This window comes from Tiliqua scincoides, chromosome 7 (genome assembly GCF_035046505.1).
Source record: "Tiliqua scincoides isolate rTilSci1 chromosome 7, rTilSci1.hap2, whole genome shotgun sequence".
NCBI classification, from domain to species: domain Eukaryota; kingdom Metazoa; phylum Chordata; class Lepidosauria; order Squamata; family Scincidae; genus Tiliqua; species Tiliqua scincoides.
The window spans coordinates 47,531,443-47,555,973 of NC_089827.1; the positions used below are offsets into that span (position 1 = coordinate 47,531,443).

At 45.3% G+C, this 24,531-nt stretch overlaps 1 protein-coding gene across 2 annotated transcripts in view; it reads left to right on the forward strand.

The window, feature by feature from the left end:
- Nucleotides 1-3,099: 3,099 nt before the first annotated feature.
- Nucleotides 3,100-24,531, forward strand: part of BRAF (B-Raf proto-oncogene, serine/threonine kinase) — a 62,313-nt gene continuing 40,881 nt past the window's right edge. For both annotated transcript variants that reach the window (XM_066633417.1, XM_066633418.1), the window contains exons 1-2: nt 3,100-3,285; nt 22,123-22,224. In XM_066633417.1, the coding sequence (XP_066489514.1) occupies nt 3,133-3,285; nt 22,123-22,224 (255 nt within the window). In that variant the 5' untranslated portion in view covers nt 3,100-3,132. The remainder of the gene's footprint in view (nt 3,286-22,122; nt 22,225-24,531) is intronic.

Below are 24,531 nucleotides of genomic sequence, written 5' to 3' on the forward strand. Positions count from 1 at the left end.
TTTTTGTTATGGAAACTACAAGTGCCCATTTTTTTCCTTTTTTTTTTTTAAACACTTTTGCAGACACTGGGAGCCCTGCAGAGGGCTCCCAGCACCATCGCCAGACCCCCTTGCACAGGCTACAAATAAGTAGAAAACTCCTCCTGTCCCTGGCAGCAGTGTGATCCTGGGGGTCATGTTGCTGCTTTCCCTCTTCCCCAGCCTTTATAGGGGCATTATAGGGGCATTGGCCAGTGCTTCTCAGACTGGTGGGTCATGACCCACCAGTTTAGGAACCACTGAATTAGAGTATTGTTGTCTTGGGATGTCTACTAAATATTTCAGCAAGCCATTAACCAGTATTAAACTCATCTTAATACTGTGGGAATCTCCACTTACTAAGGACCTTCCAATTGTCCGACATTGCAATTCATAAACATAATAAAAGGCATAAACTTCCCAATATTCAATACCAAACATCTCGTCAAAATTTTTCTGTACCAACTTGTTCTCCATGAATTGTTACTTAAATTTACCGCAGAGTTGGTTTCTGTTATCTGCATTTATTTGTTTATATTTTATCTGTATTAATCTTCTTTCAAATTTTAATATTTACCAGCTGCCTCCACTGCCCCCCCTTTCTGGTCTGGTTGTGGGTCTTAGTGGGATAAGGGCCCAATCGTATCCAACTTTCCAGCAGCCACAATGCAGCCCTGAGATAAGGGAATAAATATTCCTTTACCTTGAGGTGACCTCCTTGGCTGCCCACCCCCCACTGCAGGATGCAGTGCACACCCTATTAGCATGGCTGCATTGATGCTAGAAAGTTGGATAGGGTTAGGCCCTAAGAGGCACAGGTGGAGCAATCTGGCAGAGCTTTCTTCAAATGTGGTGACACTTTATGAAACTGAAACACCCAAGGGCATCAATGACTGGGACGGTCACCTGTTATGTAATCCATCTGACTGCATCCTCAGGTATGTGCAACTGAGAGAGCCAACTGATTGTATGAACTGCTCATAATTAAAAAAGCACATTTTGTGAATCAGCCCATAGTCCATCCAATAAATGCCTTACCCATATCACAATCCAAGCCCAACAGCTTGCTCAGTTCTAGAACCCCTCAAATGTAACAGTTTTCAACAGAAACCATTTACATTCAGCTGCTAATCACTGAGTGTACTACAATCAAACCTAGCCAGTACTCCTGAGATATATGCATGTGTGAACCAGGTCCACCTCTCAGGTGAGTCCACCTCAACTTTGTTATGATGTTAAAACACCAGTCTGTCATCCTTAGAGAACAGCTGGGAAATAAATAGCTAAAATACATGCCTCCATAGATGATCACACACCACTTCAAGCTAAAGTTCCACCACTTCTAATCAACAATGCCCTTCACTAACAAATGAAGCACTGGGATACTTAAAGCAGTGGTTCCCAACTTTTAGGAGCCACAGGCCACTAAGGCAAAAACTGGAATCGTCATGAACTACATGCACACTCCTGCCCCCCACCACCTTGCACACAAAAAATACAGTAGGTAATAATTTGTTAAGGTTTATTAGGTTTATTATTTATAGCAAAGATTTGTGCTTTTGTGTCAGCTGCGGCTGCAGGCAGTCCAATCTCTGCCCTGTCTGGTGAGGAAGCGTTCGCTCAGTGAGACACTGAAAGTGATCAAAGGCAATCTCCCCCCCCCCCCCAAGACCTTGAGGACCACACCTCAGGGTCTCACAGACCACCTGTGCTCCAGAGACCATGGTTGGGAACCAATGATTTAAAGAATAAAGAAATATACATAAATTCTTCTATAAGCGTAGTTTAATTCTTTTCCAGAACAATGGAACCAGTCCTGCATGGTCTTTAGTACTCTTACCCCATCTACAGTGTACTCTATGCATATTTACTTGGAAGTAAGTCCCATTTATTACAACCAGGGTGACCAGACATCCTCTTTTTTAGCCTCATTTCCTGGAAAAGAACTTAAATGTTCTCCTTTTCCCTGTGAGCAGGCAGTGCAGAGCCTTCTTGTAATTAATACATTATATGTAATATAGTTTTACATTTAATAATAAGTAATACAGTATAGTGTTTAAATTAACCACATGAAATCAATACACGAGTGTTTTTAGCTTTTATTTTGTCGTGGCCTACATTATTTTTCTTGGATGTCCTACATTTTGGAGTGCCTGGTCCTCTTTTGCAATTATGACATCTGGACACCCTGAAATTACAATGGAACGTGCTCCCAGGTAAGTGTATATAGGGGTGCAGCTATAGAGAAGTCTGTAGTGACTCTAGGTTACTAGAGGGGGAGTTTTTTGGGGGGGAGGTTGGCCCCCTTCTTGAAGTTGTGTGTGGCAGGGACATGAGGTAGGTGGTGAGGCAGAGCCTCCCCACCAGAGTCCTTCAGAAAGTGCCACTGCCCTGTGAGGCACCCAAGCACCCACCACCCACGCACTCTGCTCTTAGTTAGCCAGGTCTGTGCGTGGGTGGTGGGTGCTTGGGTGCCTCACAGGGCAGTGGCACTTTCTGAAAGACTCCGGTGGGGAGGCTCTGCCTCACCTGCCGCCCCACCCACCGCACCTCCCTGTGGAGAACATCTTCCCCTACTAAGGTATTAAAATACATCAGCACTGCTGACAGTTGGCAGGCTTGGAGAGTCACAGCCCAATCCTGTGCATGTCTACTCAGAAGTAAGTCCTATTATAAACAATGGGGCTTACTCCCAGGTAAGTGTGGCTAGGGCTGGGCTCTCAACAGAGAGCAGCAGCAGACGGGGAGGAGCCAACCGCTAGCCACAAGGGGGCGTGGCCAAGCAGTCGCGCGCCCTCCGGGTTCCCTTGGTGATGCGAGGAGGAGGGGGGTCGCGTCGTGACGTCAGGGTGTCTCCCGGTGACGTCCCCCGCGCATGCGCATTGAACCAGGCGGCGATTCTGGGTGACGTCACGCTCGGGGTGTGACGTGTGGCGGCCGCGGCCGCCTGGAAGACTCCGTTGGCGTGCTCCGTGGCCGGTTTTCCTTCTCCTCCTCCTCTCCCCCGCCCCGCCCCCTTCTCCAGCTACGGGTCGCGGTTGGGGGCGACCGGGTCGTCAGGGGCGACACGGCTCCCCCTCCACCCCGCCGGCCCCCTCAGCGCTTCGTTCCAAGATGGCGGCGCTGAGCAGCGGCGGTGGCGGCAGCGCCGAGGGGGCCTCGCTCTTCAACGGGGACATGGAGCCCGAGCCGCCGCCGCCGCCGCCCGGGGCCTGCTACGCGGGGGGTGGCGCCGGCGCCGGAGGGGACCCCGCCATCCCCGAGGAGGTGAGGCCCGGCCGTGTGTGCGGAGGGGCGAGCGAGGCAGGCCTGGCAGCGCGGCAGGAGGCCCCCCGGGTCCGGCGAGGCGGGCTGCTCTGCGGGCGGCAGGCTGGGGGCGGCGGGGCTGCAGTGAGGGGGCTCAGCTGACCGGAGCGGGCTGCCCGTAGAGACCGGGCTGGGTGGTTGTCAGCAGGGTCGAGGGCAGGGTGGCCGGGGGGGAGGAGCCCAGCTGGGCCTGCGCTGGGGCCAGGCGGCAGCCTGCCCGCCGGTCCCTGCAAACCAGCAGGTGAGCAGCTCTTCTCGGCACAGAGGCCGCCGCCATCCCCTGCTCAGGCAGGCGCCTCGGGCTGTTGGGAAGGCACAGCCACAGTGGCTGCTGGAAAGTTGGCAGCTCTTGCTGGCTGTCACCTGGAGGAGGGAGAGAGAGAGAGAGATCCTCCCTGTTTGGGGGCGTGTGCACGCGCGTCCCCTCCACTGTGTGTGTTCGTGTGTGTCCCCTCCACTGTGTATGTGTGTGTGTGCATGTGTGTCCCATCCACTATGTGTGTGTGTGCGTGTGTGTGTCCCCTCCACTGTATATATGTGTGTGTGTGCATGTGTGTCCCATCCACTATGTGTGTCCCCTCCACTTTGTGTATGTGTGTGCGCTCGCATGTGTCCCCTCCACTGTGTTCGTGCGTGCGTGTCCCCCCTCCACTCTCTGTGTGTGTGTATGCCCCCCTCCCCTGTGCGAGTGTGTGTGTGTTCCCCTCCACTGCAAGGACTTTCCTGCCATAAGTCACCTCTTTTGCATCAGGGCACACATTCCCTGATTCCTTGCTTTTCCCTTGTCCCCCTTCTTCATTTTATTTCCACTCTCCTGCCAGTCAGTCTCTCTCTTCCCCTTCCCCAGTAAGGGATTTTTCTTGCCCACAGGCTCATTGAAGGTACTATTTGTCTGTCAAAAGCAATGCCCCACTCATTTCCCCTCCCCAGCTACTGTCATACTGATGGTGTGGCAACAGGAAGCCAAGGGAATGCAAGGAACGAACAAGGCATCACTCTTTGTTTTTACAGTATATCTCTGTCTCTTGACTATTTTCTGGAGAGGTTAGGTTCCTGTGCTTGACAGGAGCCAATTTGCAGAGCACCAAGTAGGATGGTTGGATTGTGATCCTTCAAGTCAGGAGGATTAAAAGTTCCCTGTAGATTGTGTCGATATTAAAAACAAACATGGTCACATGTGTTCTGTGAACAGCACCTTGGCACGAACAGGGTATGCCCGCAGGCTTTGCTAGGAACTTGGCATTTGGCTTCTTGTCGGGGGAGGAGGCACGTCATGGTTTTCAGAACCCAAATCAGACTCTAGTTAAAAAGAAAACTGTATTGATCTTTATTGTATTGAACTTACTGTATTTTTGAACAAGGTTGGGAACTTTTGCTCACATCAATGCCTGCACAAAGAAAATACTTCTAAAATAGCTCATAAGGGTGGTGGGGAAGGGACACATGATTAAGAGAGAGATGCAAAGGTGACTTGTTGAATTATCACTGGATAGTGCTTGTTTTTTGCATAACTATTTCTGTGAATTTCCTTGTTCAAAGCTCTATCAGTGACTGCTTTTGTGTTGCAGATTGGCCTTTGCAAGAGGGTTTCCAGTGTAGCTTCTATGCAATGGGCAGAATGTGATTGGCAATAAATAAGGGTTTAAGCCTTCATATAGGTTATTCTTTCTCCACAGTTATTGTACCATACATTCACTTCCATTAAACAGTAACATCAAGTTGTGGTTCTGAAGGGCAAGATAATATCTTCTTAGCAAAGGCACAATTCAACAGGTACTACTGCACTTTGTAGCTTTCTTTAATATATTCTGTTTCATTTTAAGAACTGTTACCAGGAGAAGTCATACGGAATATCTCCTAATGACTATAGAGTTTATATCACAACTACATGCATATTTTTTCAGTTGTTTGGTATGTTTAATTGGAAAGGGCTGCATTCAGTAGTAGAGCATGTGCTTTGGATGCTGGGTCCCAGGTTCAATCCCTGACACGTCCAGGTGACTGTCTGAAAATCTGGAGAGCTGCTACCAATCTTTGTAAACAACACTAATCTAGCTAGACTGATGGTCTGATGCAGTGGAAAGCAGCTTCCTATGAATGGGCCTTACTCCCTAGTAAGTGTGTTTACTGTTACATCCTTTGATGTTTCTCACCTTGATAAATTGTATAGCACACATGGTTAAAGTCATCATGTTCATATGGGAGTATAAGATAGTTCCCAAACTTTTTAGCATCAGGTTCCACCTAAAAAAAAAGTTTCATTTTGCCAGCCACTCAAGCTTCTGTGGCTATAATGGTGATTGGGTAGCAGTGATCCACCCAAGTAGCAGGTTGTTTAACCCTTGATGCACATTGTCTAATCTGCCAAAAAATTGGATAGGGTTAGGGTTAGGGTGGTGGGCCATGAACCCACGGTTTAGGAATTGCTGGAGACCATAGTACGTCCTAGTCAGCACAGTCCACTGGGCCAGTGAGATGCCCCAGAAATCGCATGAACAGGATTCAGTTGTTTTCCAGTTTTTGAAGGCCATCAGAGGCAGACTGCCTTAAAATACAAAGGTTCCATTATTTGTATCATTGCAAACAGTCATCAACAGATATTAATCTCCTCCATAAATTTATTAAATACTTTTTAAAGTCTTCTAAATCTAATGGCTACTGCCACAGGTGATGTGAATTCTTTAACTCAGATTGCAGTCCTATAGGAGAGTCAGCAGCACTGGCAAGGAGACCTGCACCACCCCAATGACACTGCATCCCAATCCAGGGCTGTCAGCAGAGGTAGGATTTGTGCTGAGTGCCACAGGGGCATGGAAAGGGGGCATTTCTGGGCAAACAGGGCAGAAATTTGGCCCAGGACTACTGTATCTTAATCCCAGCATTAAACCAGGCTGCTATAGGTGGCAGAGATCTGAGTAGCCCAATCGGGCAAGCTGGAGCATTACTTAGGGTAAGGAGGGAAAAATCCCCTTACCCTGAAGAGACCTCCAGCTGGCTCCCAACTAGCACTGTATACAGTGTAGGCCATGTTGCTTGGCTGCACCAGCACTAATTAGGATTGGGGTGCCCATTATGTATTGTGTGAGTAAATACTTCCCCTTTGTCTTAGACCCTACCGCTAATTGGATGACTACAAGTTCTAATCATTTGAGAAAGTATGTATTTCTTTGAACTCTCTACAACAGGGATTTTCAACCTTTTTCAACTAATGGCACCCTGAAAAGGTACTAAAATAATCAAGGCTCACCATCAGTTTTTTTGACAGTTAACAAGGCACACCACACTGCTGGTTGGGGACTCACATTCCCCAATGGCCTTACTAATATATGCCCCTCCTTCAAACTTCCATGGTTTACTTGTGGCTCATTCGTGGCACACCAATGTGCTGTGGCACAGTGGTTGAAAATTGCCGCTCTACACTGTTCACAATTTGTTTTGATGTTTGGTCATCAAAGGTGAGGGAAGCCAGAGTGCAGAAGGGTCCAATGTAGAGAAAAGTGAATTCTCACTTTCACAGTCTTTTTAGGAGTGTGTTGATGAACTATAGAGAAGGCTTTTTTCTAGCCTGGAGTAGATAGGCAATAGGGATATGCTACATTTTTCAGACCTGAACTAGGTCTGAACTAGTTCTTACCTAAACTAGGTAACTTCTGCATGCATGTCATGTGCTGTACCACTGAACTTTGGCCCTTCTCCAAGACAGTGGTGTGACAGAACTGCTGCACATCAGACATTGGAATGAGAGGACTTGCATGGTATGCTCTGTCTGTATGAGCCCTGTGTTTCAGCAGAGTTTCAGGCACCATGTGTCGATAATAATTAGTATTTATGTGGCACATTTCATGCATTTAGAACCCTTTCTTGATCATTATATATTGACAAAAGAATCTTCATTCAGTTTCCATTTAAATTTTCCTTTGCCTCAGTTGTATTCACTTCAGGATATTTGACAGAAAGCAGATCTTCTATGTCACATTGGCAGTATGTTCCTCTTGGTGTCCAGAAATAAATGATGACTGTTTTGCTTATACGCTTTGTGCTTCGGTTTATAACCACTGCCTCTGGTTGGTATCTGCTATAGTATTGCACATTTTACTGCTAGTAGCCCAATGCAGCAGTATGTACTATATGCATATCTTTTAGTCTACCTGCAGCAGTTTTTTTTCCTTTTGTAGTGCTGTTTTTAAGGATCAGTGAGCTAATTGTGAGCCCAGTCCTGTGGTCTGCGGCACGCCTCCACAGCGTGGACCACAGTCGCAAACGTGCCGTAAGGCACTGAGCCACCGCCTGGTGGGCGCCTGCTTTCTACAGCTTGGCAGTGCCTGCGACCACCAGGCTGCGGAACGGGGAATGGGGGCATTCCCAGAGATGTGGGGGAGGCGTTCCAGGGATGGGGGAGGCATGGTTGGGGGCGTTCCCGGGGGTGGGGGAGAAGCGGGTCCGTGGAGCCGAGCTCCGCAGGATCCAGAGCGCTCGGGTAGGACTGCTCACCCTACATGAGCGCCTTCACTTTAGCGGCGACCAAACATTCGCCGCTAAAGTCAGTAGTCCCATTGCAGGATTGCTTCCCTTACTTGGGGGAAGGGGACGAACATCTGCTTTTCCTGTGGAGCCTCCCACGGTAGCGCGGGAGGCTCTAGATGAAAGTGTCGACCCAATGTGCGGCAGCAGTAAAGAAGGCCAATTCTATGCTTGGGATCATTAGAAAAGGTACGGAGAACAAAACGGCTAATATTATAATGCCGTTGTACAAATCGATGGTAAGGCCACACCTGGAGTATTGCGTCCAGTTCTGGTCACTGCATCTCAAAAAAGACATAGTGGAAATGGAAAAGGTGCAAAACAGAGCGACTAAGATGATTACGGGGCTGGGGCACCTTCCTTATGAGGAAAGGCTACGGCGTTTGGGCCTCTTCAGCCTAGAAAAGAGACGCCTGAGGTGGGACATGATTGAGACATACAAAATTATGCAGGGGATGGACAGAGTGGATAGGGAGATGCTCTTTACCCTCTCACATAATACCAGAACCAGGGGACATCCACTAAAATTGAGTGTTGGGCGGGTTAGAACAGACAAGAGAAAATATTTCTTTACTCAGCGTGTGGTTTGTCTGTGGAACTCCTTGCCACAGGATGTGGTGATGGTATCTGGCCTAGACGCCTTTAAAAGGGGATTGGACAAGTTTCTGGAGGAAAAATCCATTACTGGTTACAAGCCATGATGTGTATATGCAATCTCCTGATTTTAGAAATGGGCTATGTCAGAATGCCAGATGCAAGGGAGGGCACCAGAATGAGGTCTATTGTTATCTGGTGTGCTCCCTGACGCATTTGGTGGGCCGCTGTGAGATACAGGAAGCTGGACTAGATGGGCCTATGGCCTGATCCAGTGGGGCTGTTCTTATGGGAGCCCTTTGTGGAGCCGCCCGCAGCTCCAGGCAGCTCAGGATTGTGAAATGATGCAATTGTTTCTTGTTTCTCTCCTTAATTTGCCTTTCAAGAAAGTTCAGCTAAGCTTTTGTTTTGAGGCTGTGGGTGGATTGTTTGGACAATGAATACGGATACAGTTCCTTTATTCTGATTGAACCTAGGATTCCAGTCCTTTTGCTTTCTTGGTGGAAGATAAGAATTATGTTGTGTATCTGATATTTGGCATGCCTACTTAATAGAGGTGTCTAGCACTTATTGGCCTGAAATATATACATTTCCTGCCTTGGTTAAGGCCTATAAAGGTCAAAAAGGATTTTTGTGTGTGTACGTGTGTTTTGGTGGTGGACCCAGCCACCACATAGGACAAATGCTATAGAAGAAAACGTGTTTATGTGTGTTTTCTTGGGTAGACCTGTGTAACTAATGACCCACCAGGTACTAAATGCACCAATCATGTATAATGGCCAGGTGGTTGACACTCTCCATACCCCACCCCTCTGTTCTTTTTTTCATCCATCATTTTGGCACAAAAACCAGGTGGTTTGTCAAGCCCTGATAAGATTGCCCATACTTGGCTGGTGGGCTGTGTTCAGCTTAATACTTTAGATATTGAGCAATCCACCAATTGTCTTGTAGTCACTCTTCATGCCTAAACACACACACACTCACTCAAACAAGTGGTGATGAAATATTGGGTGCAGACTGACTATTGTGGAGGGGCCAAGAGCCCTCAGTATATTGTCCATTGGAAAGAATTGCCTGCAGTTGACACAGCTTGAGGAATGTCTGATCAATCTAGCAGTGTTATCAATTGAAAATGACATCGTTTGCCAACCATTGACTTAGATGATACCTTTGAAGCAAATAATAGCCCTGAAAGAAATATTGCCATTTAGCTGTTACATTTCAGTGTTCTAATTTTTTTCCTGTAATTTTTTTTACACTGTAATTGAAATACTTGTAATTGGTGTAATAACTTTTGTTATGCTTAAAGGAAGTATCATTTGTTCAAAGTGTGTTTAATAATATTTGGATGGCTGTTTGGGTAGTGTTACCTAATCCAAGTTGGTAACTAAAAGGGATTGTTATATACTTCCACTCAGGTGCATAGTGCTGTCCAAATCAGGTCTCCACTCCTAGGTGCTAATGATCTGAAAATTAATTCAAGGAAAGGAGAGGGAAGTGGATGCAGGAATAAATTGGGAAATAATACCCAATTATTGCATTTACATGTAGTCAGACATAATTACCGGAGAATATATAAAGACTTGTCTTCAGAAAAAAGGTGGGTTGTGACTTAATCTAGACAAGACAGAAACTTTCTGGGTTACTAGAACCACTGCTCTAGAAATCATTACTCATCGTGTTTTAAATGTGGTTGTAACGCTCCTTGAAAAATCAGGACCACCATTTGATCACACTCCTGGATGACCAGGCACTGGCTAAGACTACTTTTGATGCACCAGCCTAGACTGCAATTCAATTACAGTAACATGCTGTGCTTGGAAGCTGTCTCTGAAAATTTTAGCTGTTGCATTTTGCTCCACCTGAAGTTCTAACCAGATCTGGTTTTCTGCAGCAAGTTGGCTCAATCACTGTGCTACCTTCAGTGGTTTCTGATTAGTTTCTGGGCCTTGTTCAGAATGTCGGCTGTCACTTTCAAAGCTCTAAACCGGTTGGAACCAGAATACTTAAAGTACTATCTCTTCCCATATAATCCTGGCCTCTTTGTCAGGTGTTCTATGATGGTGAGGTCCTGCCACTGTCAGAGATGTAATTCGTTTCAACAGACTTTCTCTTTGACAGCCCTCAGGTTATAGAACTCTGTGCCCTTGGAGATTCACTTAGCCCCTTCAGTAACAGCATTTTGGAGCAAAGTGAAAATGTGTGTGTTCCAGAAGGCATTTGGCCTGCTCAGTATCTGAATTTTTGTTATCCTGGCTTTTGTTAAAAGGGGATTGTCTTCCTAAATTTTAGTGCTTGCCATCTTGTGTCTTCGAGATGAGACAGAGTAGGGTATAAATATTTAACAAAACATAGAACTGACTATAAGGCTCAACTATAAATCTGTATAAGCAAAGCCAATTGAAAGGCCCTCGGTTTAAGCTTGTACAAAATACCACACTTCTGTGTGCATGCATGCAGCTACAGCTACATTCAGCATATGATGAGTTTTCTTGAAAACAGTTTGGATGTTGAACTGGTGCCATGCAATGACACTCTGTATCCTGTGTGTGTGTGTGTGTGTGTGTGTGTGGAGGCAGCATTGGTTTCTGGAACGCCAACATGTTGGTTCTCCAGTATCCATGCTGTTTCCTCTTGTGTTTGGGATACAGGCTAGAATGGCTTGGGCCCTATGTTCCATTGTGATCATTAAGATCAGCGAAGGAACCCTTATATCACCTTTGTGCCAGATTTCAAGAGTCAAACTACAGGTTGAGACTAATCATTTGCATAGGTTCCCTTCCAAGCACTGGATGGCAAAAAATGCACTATAGCAAATCAATTTAAAAAACAAAGTTTCCTTAATCCAATGATTTTAAAACAGCCTTGCTGATCTTTGTGATGTAAGATAAGAGTCATTAAGAACACAATCCAACCAGTGCTTTTTTGTTTTTTTTAAAAAAAAAAGGGGTGCAGGAACTCACAACTCGTTAACCTTTATTTATTTATTTATTTATTTATTTAAAAACCATTTTTTTATTGGAGAAATAAAATATTTTTATGTGCTTCCCCCCTAAAGATGAACTGAGTAGACATGCGTAGGATTGGGCTGTCAATCTCCACATCCCCTTCCCCCTAGTTACTTTTTCTACACATGGAAAAAAAATACTGTACAGGTGCACTTGTAGCGTGTAGTATGTAGTGTGGCACTACTTCAAGGAGAGGAAGCAGTGAATGGATTCCGGAAAATGGCTTACATGAGTTCCATGTAGTAAAATTACTCTAAGCAACTGTGGGAGTAAGAACAAAAAAGGAATTCTTACATGAGAGGGGTCCTTAGGTGCATACAGAAACAGCAACGTTTGCAAACAAGCGATTAAATATGATTTAATTCAGGTATCAGAATACTCTGTGTCTTTGGGAAGACGCTTGGCATGCAATTGTATGTTCTCTGCTGCCCTGAGCTGTGCATTGCTGGAGAGGAGCTGCAAACGCTGGCTGGCGGAGGGCATGCTTGTGGGGGAAGGATGAGGAGGATCTCTGGCAAGGCTGGACAGCACGTTGTACACACGTAGAATCCCTTTTCACCTGCCCTTAGCATGTGAAAACAGGTGCAGATATATATCTCTGCCAGGATTAAGAGCCCAATCCTAGGTATGTCTACTCTGAAGTAAGTCTTGTTCTAGTCAATGGAGCTTACTCCCAGGAAAGTGCCTAGGATTGCAGCCTAAGAGCCCAATCCTATGCATGTCTACTCAGAAGTCCACTTTAGTAAATGGGGCTTACTGTGGATAGGATGGCAGCCTCAGGGCCCAATCCTGTGCCTGTCTCCTCAGAAGTCAGTCCCATTAGAGTCAATGGGGCTTCCTCCCAGGAAAGTGTGGAGAGGACTGCAACCTCAGAGACCCTCCTCTGCCTGTCTACTCAGAAGTCAGATCCATTAGAGGCAGTGGGGCTTGCTCCCAGGAAAGTGTGGACTAGACTGCAACCTCAGAGCCCCTCCTCTGCCTGTCTACTCAGAAGTCAGTCCCATTAGAGGCAGTGGGGCTTCCTCCCAGGAAAGTGTGGAGAGGACTGCAGCCTCAGAGCCCCTCCTCTGCCTTCTCCTCAGAAGTCAGTTCCAGTAGAGGCAGTGGGGCTCACTCCCAGGAAAGTGTGGAGAGGACTGCAGCCTCAGAGCCCCTCCTCTGCCTGTCTCCTCAGAAGTCAGTCCCATTAGAGGCAGTGGGGCTTCCTCCCAGGAAAGTGTGGAGAGGACTGCAACCTCAGAGCCCCTCCTCTGCCTGTCTCCTCAGAAGTCAGTCCCATTAGAGTCAATGGGGCTCACTTCGCCCTCACACTTGTCAGCCAGAGTTGCCTGGTGCAGGAGGAAGCCTGCCTGGGAAAGGATGGGGTGGGGGGAGAAGAGGAGCCCTATGGGGCGGTTGTGCTGGGCTGGGCGGGAGAGGCTGGGGGGACCCTCGTTCAGTGGCTGCACTTTCGAGGGGAGGGAGGGAGGGAGGCCCAGGACTGGTAGGCAGAACGGAGCGCGGAGGCTGCTTGTTGCTGGGGAAGCCCATCAAAAAGGTGCATTAAAAAGGTGTCTGAACGCCATTCTGGTACGATCCATTAGAAAAAAACCCTGAATCCAACAATCAGTCTCTCTCAAGGTGCTTAGAAATGCTTCACTCTGGCCCCTCCCTTCACCAATGCAAAGTATCTTTCATGTGCTCAGAGGGAAGGGAGGGGTCTTGGACTGAAGCTGCCTGAAGAGAGAAGGATTGATGGATTGTCAGCCAGCTGCCCCCCCCCTCTCATTAAGGAGGCTATTGTTAAAGGAGTGTTCAGTTTTTTAAACTGGTTTTAAAGGGATACATTTTTCCCCCTTTCCAGGGATCAGCACATTCCTTGTCATTTGCAGGGGCCATTCCTGTGGAGTCACATCCATGTATAAAAAATCAGTGTATAAATAGGCTGGACCTGTACATACCAAGTTCAAGATCTAATTTGACCCTCCATTGTCTTTTTCTCAGTAGCAACCATGCGGAGAAGGGTGTAGGATGAGGACTGTGATGAGTTGAGAGGTGGTCTTTAACCCTTTCCCTGTCCCATTAGTTCTAGTGAAGATGTTTACCTGAAGCTGCTGTTACCCTTGGCAGGCAGGCCTTCAGTACCAATGGAAACTTCCTTTCTAAGGGTAATGGCAATTTTAGTGCAGACAGGGGAGTTTTTTTTTTAAAATCTCAGATCCAAGTCTCAATGCTGCTCTAGCTGTTAGTTGAAATAAATCCCCTTATTCACTAATTTCTAGAATATATAATACTGAGAATTACTAGTGTGTATGTGAATGTCTTGTAAATTTAAGAGTTTAGTGAAGATAACAAAGCTCAGAGTAAGCCTTGTTTACATGTTTCGTGATGTAAAAATAGTGTGATACCATGTAAAAATACGATGATTCCATAGTTCAGATTTTTTTACTTCTTCCTGGAAGAAACTGGTTTTTTGTCATATTCTGCCTCTCTTCCTGCTCCCCACAGTATATATCAGTGATTTTCAACCCTTTTCATATAGCATACTGATAAGGCACTAAAATTGTCAAGGCACACCATCAGGTTTTTGACAATTCACAAGGCACACCATGCTGCCAGTGGAGGGCTCACATCCCCCATTGGCCCTACAAATAAATGACCCTCCCCAAATTCCTGTGGCATACCTGTGGACCAGGGCTTTTTTTCTAATGGAACACGGGGGGATGGAGTTCCACACCTTTTTGCAGGGGCCCCTCCCCTTTGGAGGCATTCCAGGAGGGGGGGAGCAAAACAGAGGCATTAGCTGGGTAGGTGCTGGGGAGTGCAGGGTGGGCGGGCCCCTGCCTGACCGCACAACGACCCCCTCCTGCCCCATCTCCAAGCTCTCGCCTGAGCCCAGCCTGCCTCCCCTCCCCCCGTGCTCTGCTTCCCAGCGCAGCTTCCAAGCCGGTGGAGGGCGCGGGGGACACACGCCAACGCCGAGGAGGAGGACGGACGGACAGCCAGCCAGCCAGGGAGACGGGCTGCGGCACCCATGGAACGCCCAGGTACTGGCTTGGCGGAGAAGGAGGGGAAGGAAGCTGGCTGGTGCAGCCCCCGTGCCAATCTGCAGCACAAGCCTAGGCGTGTCTACTCAGAAGTATGTCTCATTGTGCTCAATGGGGCTTGCTCCTGGGAAAGGGTGCATAACCTTGCAGCCTGAGAGCCCAAGCCTGTCTACTCAGAAGTAAGTCCCATTGTGTTCAATGGGGCTTACTCCCAGGAAAGTGTCATAGCCTTGCAGCCTGAGTAGACAGACAGAGGAAGGGCTCTGTGGCTGCAGTCCTCTCCACACTTTCCTGGGAGGAAGCCCCACTGCCTCTAGTGGGACTGACTTCTGAGTAGACAGGCACAGGAGGGGCTCTGAGGCTGCACTCCTGTCCACAGTAAGCCCCATTTACTAAAGTGGACTTCTGAGTAGATATGCATAGGATTGGGCTCTTAGGCTGCAATCCTAGGCACTTTCCTGGTAGTAAGCTCCATTGACTAGAACAAGACTTACTTCAGAGTAGACATACCTAGGATTGGGCTCTTAATCCTGGCAGAGATATATATCTGCACCTGTTTTCACATGCTAAGGGCAGGTGAAAAGGGATTCTACGTGTGTACAACGTGCTGTCCAGCCTTGCCAGAGATCCTCCTCATCCTTCCCCCACAAGTATGCCCTCCGCCAGCCAGTGTTTGCAGCTCCTCTCCAGCAGTGCAAAGCAGCTGCTCAGGGCAGCAGAGAACATACAATTGCATGCCAAGCGTCTTCCCAAAGACACAGAGTATTCTGATACCTGAATTAAATCATATTTAATCGCTTGTTTGCAAACGTTGCTGTTTCTATGTGTACCTAAGGACCCCTCTCATGTAAGAATTCTGTTTTTGTTCTTACTCCTACAGTTGCTTAGAGTAATTTTATTACATGGAACTCATGTAAGCCATTTTCCAGAATCCATTCACTGCTTCCTCTCCTTGAAGTAGTGCCACACTACATACTACACGCTACAAGTGCACCTGTACAGTATTTTTCCCCATGTGTAGAAAAAATAGCTAGGGGGAAGGGGATGTGGAGATTGACAGCCAATCCAATGCATGTGTACTCAGAAGTAAGTTCATCTTTAGGGGGGAAGCACATAAAAAATATTTTATTTCTCCAATAAAAAATGGTTAATGAATAAATGAATAAATAAATAAATAAAAGATTAACAAGTTGTGAGTTCCTACACCTTTTTATTTACAAAAAAAGCACTGCTGTGGACCATTCGTGGCACACTTGTGTGCCATGGCACAGTGGTTGAAAATGATTGGTCTGTATCCTCTGACCCATGCCTCTTTTTCTTTTCAGCGGTCCCTAATACTTTTCCTCAGCCTGTTTTTTATTCTTTTCCCCTAGGCTTAGCATAGCCTTCCTCGTGTTTTACTAGTTACCCCCAGTGTTCCCTCTAAGTCAGTGGTTCTCACATTTTTAGCACTGGGACCTACTTTTTAGAATGAGAATCTGTCAGGACCCACCGGAAGTGATGTTATGACCGGAAGTAACATCATCAAGCAGGAAAATTTTAACAATCCTACGCTGCAATCCTACCCACTCTTACCCAGGATAAGTTCCATTTGCTATCATATACAGAGCAGCATATAAAAGTACCATAGATACTTAAAATTTTTGCCAAGTAATCAAGCTCAAATTATCACTTTGCCGTATCTCCTGGTCAATCAGAGGGCAGAGCCTTTCAACTCTGAAAAGTTTCTTACTAAAGCAAGCTCATTAGAAGCAATGCATTTGTTTCTATAATAACTTTCCTGGGAAATTCCAGTCATATTAGCAAAATGTTTGTAATAATCATCTCCTCTTTATGAAAACCCAGACTTCATGTATTCATCACATTTTCTCTTTTCATCTGTTTGAAGAACAGAAGGCTGCCTTTGCACTGTTTTGCACCAGAAGTGTCCTGAGAAATTCTTGGTGATTGATCACTTTCCATATTATGTTTCAGCTTTTTTACTGTGCTGGTTTTCAATCACTGGCTCATACATGAATTGATGACCAAAAAGTAGCTATTAGTGGGGCTTTCACAGCCAACTAGCTGTCTCCCTTCCTGCCTTGCTGGTCCTTGCAAGGCATTCTGGAGCACTACCTGCCTTTTTCTGCCATTATTCCATTCTTTTTCAAGTACCCCTAAAGGTCCTGTTGAGTGTCCCTGGGAGTACATGAATACGAGGTTGGGAACCACTGTTCTACTGGTTTGTTGTTTACAGTGCACTTACTCTGATAGTGTTTACAAAAAGGTGGTGAAGACCAGAATTTAAAAAGAATAAAAATGTATCTTATGATCTTTAACTATGTTTTTAATAAATTAGAGACTACAGTTCTTGGGTAGCAATTAGTGGTAGGTTATTTTTCGGGGTCTGACCTTGGGTAAAATCAGACAAAACTATAGTCAGATACCCCCCTAAGTTTAACCCCTGACTTATCTGAGAGTCATAGAAAATTCCATGATTTTTTGCTGGAGACCTGCCCTCGACTTATCTGTGGGATCACTTATGCACGGGTGTCTGGGTAGCCTGTTAAAGTACAGGTCTGTATCATTTCCCCAAATGCAACACTGAGTGCACTGGAGCTGCTGCCACACATTAGGACTGCATAATTTCTGTGAAAAGTACAGGGAATGCTGGTTACCCCCCCCCCCCTTGTCTTTACTTTGCAGTTATATTCGTTTGCTCAGATGAGCCATTAGATCAGGTTAGGAGAAGTGGTTGGGATAAGTAACCTGGTTCATTGGTACAGGTACTACTAATTTCCTAAATTGGTAGCTGCTTCCTAAGGTCCCTGATGAAGGTCATCCTATGGATCACAGAACTGTGTTAAGACACCAGTAACAAAGTTTGTCAATCTACTGTTGTAAACAGCTCTGAAATATTCACTTTTATGGCTATATACTGACAACTTTTTTCTGACTTTTCTTTAAATGTTTTCCATATCAGTGGAGTAGAGCTTGGGCCAGAATTCAAGCTGAATTTACAGAAAAAAACATTTACCAAAAAAATTGCATTAACTTAGGTTACCTAACCATGTCATTTTATGCATGGCTACTGAGAAGTACCCAAGTACCATTGAGTTTAATGGGACTTACTCCCTAGTAAGCATGTCTAGGATCGCAGCCAAAGACAGGTTGCATTTCTTTTCAAATCATTTCCATATTTATGCAGGTCTCTGTTTAAGTGATTTTTTTGCTTCCTTAATTATCTGATCAACAACCCAACGTAATCTATCTGGAGATACTATCAGACTCATATCTGAACTGTGCTGATCAGTTGTCTTGTCCTGCACTTGCCTGATTGATAGAAGTGGGTTTTTTTGTTATATCAAAAGCACCACTTTCTGCCTTTCTCATTTTTGTGTGGAAAAAACCCCTGAAATCTGCAAAAAAATAAAACTATTCTCTAACACAGTGGTGTCAAACATAAGGCCCGGGGGCCAGATGTGGCCCTTGGAAGCTTTTTATCCAGCCCTCAGGCTCTCAGCTGCTGAGCAGTGCTGAGATGTTATTGCTTAAAGGGCAGCCCACACAAAAATTGGGCTCTCCCATATCTTGAAATACGAGGGTCGCCCAGAAAGTAATGCACCACATTTTTTTTCTTCAACAATTATTTATTGAACACAATGAAACTTACACACAAGAAAGAATGATGTTTCTTCTACACTCCCTATTTTTCCACGTAATCTCCGTCCAGTTCTATGGCCTTCCTCCTGCGAGACACAAGGGCATGTATGCCCTGTCGGTACCACTCCTTGTTCTGGTCACGAAGCCATTTCTGCACTGTGCGAATCACCTCTTCATCATCCTCAAAATGTCTTCCGTGAATGGCATCCTTTAATGGCCCAAACAAGTGGAAGTCTGAGGGAGCTAGGTCAGGGCTGTAGGGTGGATGGGGTAACACAGTCCAACCCTGTTTAGTGATGTGTTCCGAAGTCCTCAAACTTGTGTGAGGCCGAGCGTTATCATGTTGAATCAAACATTCACCTGGGTTGTTATGGCGCCGAAGTTGCTGGAAGCGCTTCTTGAGTTTGGTTAATGTCTTCACATAAGCTTCAGAATTAATGGTGCTGCCTCTTGGCATCACATCAATGAGTATGACACCCTCACAGTCCCAAAACACAGTGATCATGACCTTACTGGAGGAAGCAGTTGCTTTGAATTTTTTCTTCTGTGGAGATTGAGGATGACGCCATTCCATCGACTATCATTTTGTTTCGGGCTCAAAATGGTGAACCCAGGTTTCATCACCTGTCACAATCCTGGACAAGAACGCTTCCCCCTCATCTTCAAAACGTTTCAGCAACTCAGAAGAAATGTTTTTTCTGAGAGATTTGTGGTGCACCGTAAGACAGCGCAGAACCCATCGTGCACACACTTTTGAGTAATCAAGAGCACGGATGATTGCATCCACACTTCCTTTGCTGATTGACAGCTTCAGCGCCAACTGCCTAGTCGTTATGCGTCGGTCCTCGCGAATGAGCACATTAGCAAGCTGCGTCTTGTCAGGTGTGACAGCCATGGATGACCGCCCCGAACGCTGCAAATCTTGGAGCTCTGCCGAATCACCTTCTAATGGTCTCACCCTCTGTGCCCAGCAACTAACCGTACTTCTGTCGACTGCAGATTCTCCATAAACTATACACAAACGTTTGTTAATGTTCCCAACAGTTTCTTTCTCCGCAGTGAGAAATTCAATGAAGACGCACTGCTTGTAACGTACAACACTTACAGACTCCATTTTGAAACATTGCTGCAGCTACGCTATCTGTCTGAAGAAACCAAAAATTTGTGTGCACACTCCTGAAAATTCAAATAATGTATATCTAAAGTTTCGCATTCGTACCATTACTGTAGGCTGAGGAAAAAAAATGTGGTGCATTACTTTCTGGGCGACCCTCGTATGATCAAAATTTGTGTATTTTCTCTTCTGTCATTTGCAGCTAATGAGTTCCTAAGTGAGAAAAATGCTTGATTTTGGTTATGGCCTGTTTAATGACATCACTTCCTATCTAATTACACCACTTCCAGCCTGCAGCAGGCATCATGAATGTTGTTCGGCCATCTGTATGAAACTGCCCGAACGGCCCCTCCTGACCAAGGAATTAAGTCAGATAGAGGTTAAAAGAGATGTTTCAGACCTCATTGATAAATTAAAGGTCAATGAGTCACCAGGCCCTGATGGCATCCACCCAAGAGTTATTAAGGATTTGAAGAATGAAGTTGCTGATCTCTTGACTAAAATATGCAACTTGCCCCTCAAAACGTCCACAGTGCCAGAGGATTGGAGGATAGCAAATGTCACACCAATATTTAAAAAGGGAAAGAGGGGGAACCCGGGAAGCTATAGGCCTACTGGTTGAAGACCAGGAAACTGAGAGTGGGTGTCAATGGGCAATTTTCACAATGGGGAGAGGTGAAAAGCCCCAAGGATCTGTCCTGGGACCGGTGCTTTTCAACCTCTTCATAAATGACCTGGAGACAGGGGTGAGCAGTGAGGTGGCTAAGTTTGGAGACTACACCAAACTTTTCCGAATGGTGAAGACCAGAAGTGATTGTGAGGAGCTCCAGAAGGATCTCTCCAGACTGGCAGAATGGGCAGCGAAATGGCAGATGCGCTTCAATGTCAGTAAGTGTAAAGTCATGCACATTGGGGCAAAAAATCAAAACTTCACATATAGGCTGATGGGTTCTGAGCTGTCTGTGACAGATCAGGAGAGAGATCTTGGGGTGGTGGTGGACAGGTCAATGAAAGTGTCGACCCAATGTGCGGCGGCAGTGAAGAAGGCCAATTCTATGCTTGGGATCATTAGGAAGGGTATTGAGAACAAAACGGCTAGTATTATAATGCCATTGTACAAATCGATGGTAAGGCCACACCTGGAGTATTGTGTCCGGTTCTGGTCGCCGCATCTCAAAAAGGACATAGTGGAAATGGAAAAGATGCAAAAGAGAGCGACTAAGATGATTTCTGGGCTGGGGCACCTTCCTTATGAGGAAAGGCTATGGCGTTTGGGCCTCTTCAGCCTAGAAAAAAAGCACCTGAGGGGGGACGTGATTGAGACATACAAAATTATGCAGGGGGTGGACAGAGTGGATAGAGAATTGCTCTTTACACTCTCAAATAACACCAGAACCAGGGGACATCCACTAAAATTGAATGTTGGGAGAGTTAGAACAGACAAAAGAAAATATTTTTTTACTCAGCGTGTGGTTGTTCTGTGGAGCTCCTTGCCACAGGATGTAGTGATGGTATCTGGCCTGGACGCCTTTAAAAGGGGATTGGACAAGTTTCTGGAGGAAAAATCCATTACTGGTTACAAGCCATGATGTGTATGTGCTACGTCCTGATTTTAGAAACGGGCTATGTCAGAATGCCAGATGCAAGGGAGGGCACCAGGATGCAGGTCTCTTGTTATCTGGTGTGCTCCCTGGGGCATTTGGTGGACTGCTGTGTGATACAGAAAGCTGGACTAGATGAGCCTATGGCCTGATCCAGTGGGGCTATTCTTATGTTTCTTATATTTACTTGAGTATACGAAACCTGTAAACAGTTTTTTCTTGCACATACTTCTGGTTTTTAAAAAACTACCCAGAATCTGTGGAATGTGAAGACCTTGTGGAAATCTTAAAAAGGCCTTAACTATGAAGTAGCTTATAGGGCTACTTCACTGAGTCTTATTTTGGTATTGCCCACATTTTTGCCATGAAGTCCAGCACTGAATGTATGAGGTATGCAGTAAAAAGACCTGGAACCTTCTTGATTGTTAGTCTGGGAGGAGAAAGTAGGTTCTTGGAGTTGAGTGATCCCATTTGAGAGGAAGGTGTGAATAGGGGTGTTCCCAATGCTCTGTTAAAATAATGTACACTTTCACAATTTAGTTAGGTTTGCAGCCTTCTATAGCAAAGTAATAACACTTTCATCTTGACTATAATGTTTTGGTTGAAGGGAAAAATCTCTTGAAGTTATCATGTTGGGTGCAGGTCACCAGCACTGCTCTCTGCAGTCTGGCAGTTGGTTAAGCCTCTGAGGTGATAGCCTGAACATTAAATGTATTGTAGATTTTTGTATAAGAGGAAATATTTAAATTCTTAGGTGGTGTCCTTTTGGTAATTGCTACTATTCTTCTTGTATGTCTTCTATAAATAGTTTTATACTCAGTACAGAGTAGTGATCATGCTGGCTTTGGTGGGAGAGGATGGAAGCAGGTGCAGTTGAAATTGTTTAATGCTTCCTATTGGGAATCTCTGGCTACAAATCATGTGCACAGATTTATACATTCTCTGGACTGGGTTATGTGTTGGGTATTGTGGATTTACCACATGCAGTTAGTCAGCATCACGCAATATGCAGCATGAGCAGTGAAGGCTGTTCATGGGACTGTTCCACTGCCTGTAGTCATTTGTCAGATTCACTGTGTGAGCCACTTCAAGGCATGGAAGGTTATGAGAATTGGGCAAGTGTGTGTGTGGGGGGTGTGTGACATGTACATGCAGTGGCAGATGGACCTTCACCCACATAAAGGGAGGTGACTTCTGGCTACATCAGGTCTTCAGTATGAGACTTCGTTGTTAACAGTTTGAAACTTTCTAATACATTTTCCATGGTTACTGAAATATATATTCATTTTTAGGTGTGGAATATCAAACAGATGATTAAGTTAACGCAAGAGCACCTAGAGGCCCTACTGGACAAGTTTGGGGGAGAGCATAATCCACCGTCCATATACTTAGAGGTAAGCACTGAGTCACAGTAGATAATATTTTTCACATCTTGTCCAAGTGTAAAATAATGTCTGTTTGTTAAGAGATTAGAAAATGCCTTTGGTTAATTTACAAGATTTCATAATTCAGTTGCGTTTAGAATTTGTTAAAAAGTAAGAATATCACTTTTAACAAACTATAAGAGCTATACCAATTGCAGTATAAAAAGGAGGCAGACCTTGTAATAGGATCTTCTTGGGTTGTGAAGATATTTTAAATATGAAATCCATTGTCATTGTAATGTTCCGGATGGTCTCTGAAGAATACACTTGCACAGGTACTGTCTGGTCAAACACAGTTAGCCTAGCTTTGTAAAGCGGAGGTCATGCTTAACAAATCTGATTACCTCTTTTAAGGAATTGACAATGAAAGCTGACAAGGGTGAAGCTGTAGGCATAATCTATTTAAGAATCCAAAAGACTATTCTGTATTATATACTTACAGTAGCCATGCAGCACTGTCTGGACACATTGAAGGAAACAGTTCCTAACTAGATACAGAATTGGTAGCCATAGGTTAGACCACAGTACTGAAGTAAATTGGTGTGGATTAGAATAGACAGGATTGATAAATGCATTCATGTAATGTTTAGCCCATTTTTCTTCAGACTTTAAAGAAAAACATGCATTAATGAATGTTTTTTGAGGGGAAGTAATTGAAGAGACTGACTCAGAATTAAGTTATATAGGCTTTAGGGAGATAACAGACCACAAATCAGGAATGAGATGCACATTCCTTCCCTCGATTTTCTGTTCAGTGCTTTCCATAGTTTGTCATGACATTTGAACTGGCAAGCTGTGGTTTGTGCTTAGTGTGATTAGAAACCGTGATTTGGGAGACAAATGCTAATCCTAGTTTAAATATTGAGATGTCACAGCAATCTAGGTCTATTGCCAGGGATGGGAAAATCCAGGGTGGTTTGACTTGAGTCAAGTTGTCAGGTCACCCCCCCCCCCCATTTAAAAAGCCGTCTGTGGAAAAATTAGGGCTGCTGCTGGGGAGTGAGTGTGTGTCAGAGTTCTATTTACTCACTCCCCTGCTATCCCCGCTTATCTGTAAACAGGGTGGGAGGGGCTTGAGAGAGCGGGAACAGAAGCAGCAAGAGGGAGGAGAGTCATGTGCAGCAACTGAGAGGCTTATCAGGACGACCCAATCCTTTGCAACCCTACTCAGAAGTAGTCCCCCTGCAGCCGGTCATTCAATGAGAATTCCTTCTCTCTTTCCATGAGGTTGGCAAGTGTGATAGCTGTGAACTCCTTTCCTTCTCCCTGGGCTTCTCAGCCAGTCATAAGATAAGAATACCCCATGGCTCCTCCTCCTGCCCTCTCTCAGCCAATGAAAATATGAGAATGCCCATCCTTTGTCCAATGATCATCCCTTCCTTCCTTCTTAACAGCTATGGGAACAGAGAACCCAGTCCTGCCTCCCCCTCTTGTTCACATTAACCCTTTCCTGCCTCCTGGCTGGAACTTTCCTGCTGCTTGCCGTGTCGGAATGCTTGCCCCATGAGATTTTCCACGCCGTGAAAACAATAAGCAAGCATACCCAGACACAGGCAAACTTTGAGTCAGCATGCATGGGGATGAGTGTCGAGTCAGGGGAGCCCTAACTTGAGTCTTTTTAGAGTCATCCACATGCACAACTCCAGATCACCCAAAATCATGCATTTTCACAACTTGAGTCCAAGACACTGACTCGAGTTCCCAGCCCTGGCTATTACTAAACAGGAGTTGATGAGAAGGAAAGAGCACACAAGCAGGTAGTTAATTAACAATTCTTTAAACTGATTTGCAGAATCATCATCTGAATTGAGCCATTGCAGTGGCAGGTCCCGAGGAGAAAACTGATGTGCATTTGTCAATGCAATCATGGCACTTATTGATCTGATCTAAGCTGCTTAAAGCAGTTAAATAGAGAATTACTTAAAACCATTCCCAGGAATATGTGTGTGGAATATATTTCATTCATCTGCATAAACAGTCCTTAAAAACATGTTGTTCATCTCATCTGTTAGACAACTAAAAAAAACCTTAGGCTTAATGAGCAGTTTTTTTATATGAAATTCAGGCACACATTTTTTATCTTTCATTTTCTGTATCTTCCTCAAGGATGCTGTATTTGTGTTTTCTTGTGGTCTAATCATCTGTACCCATAAAAGTTAGATTTATGTTTTGTTAAATATAGTGAAATGAAGATCAACATCAACTCCCTGTGTCAGTCATATCTATATACAGTAGTACATAAGTCTCAGAACTCACAGTAGAAATCTATTTATTCTG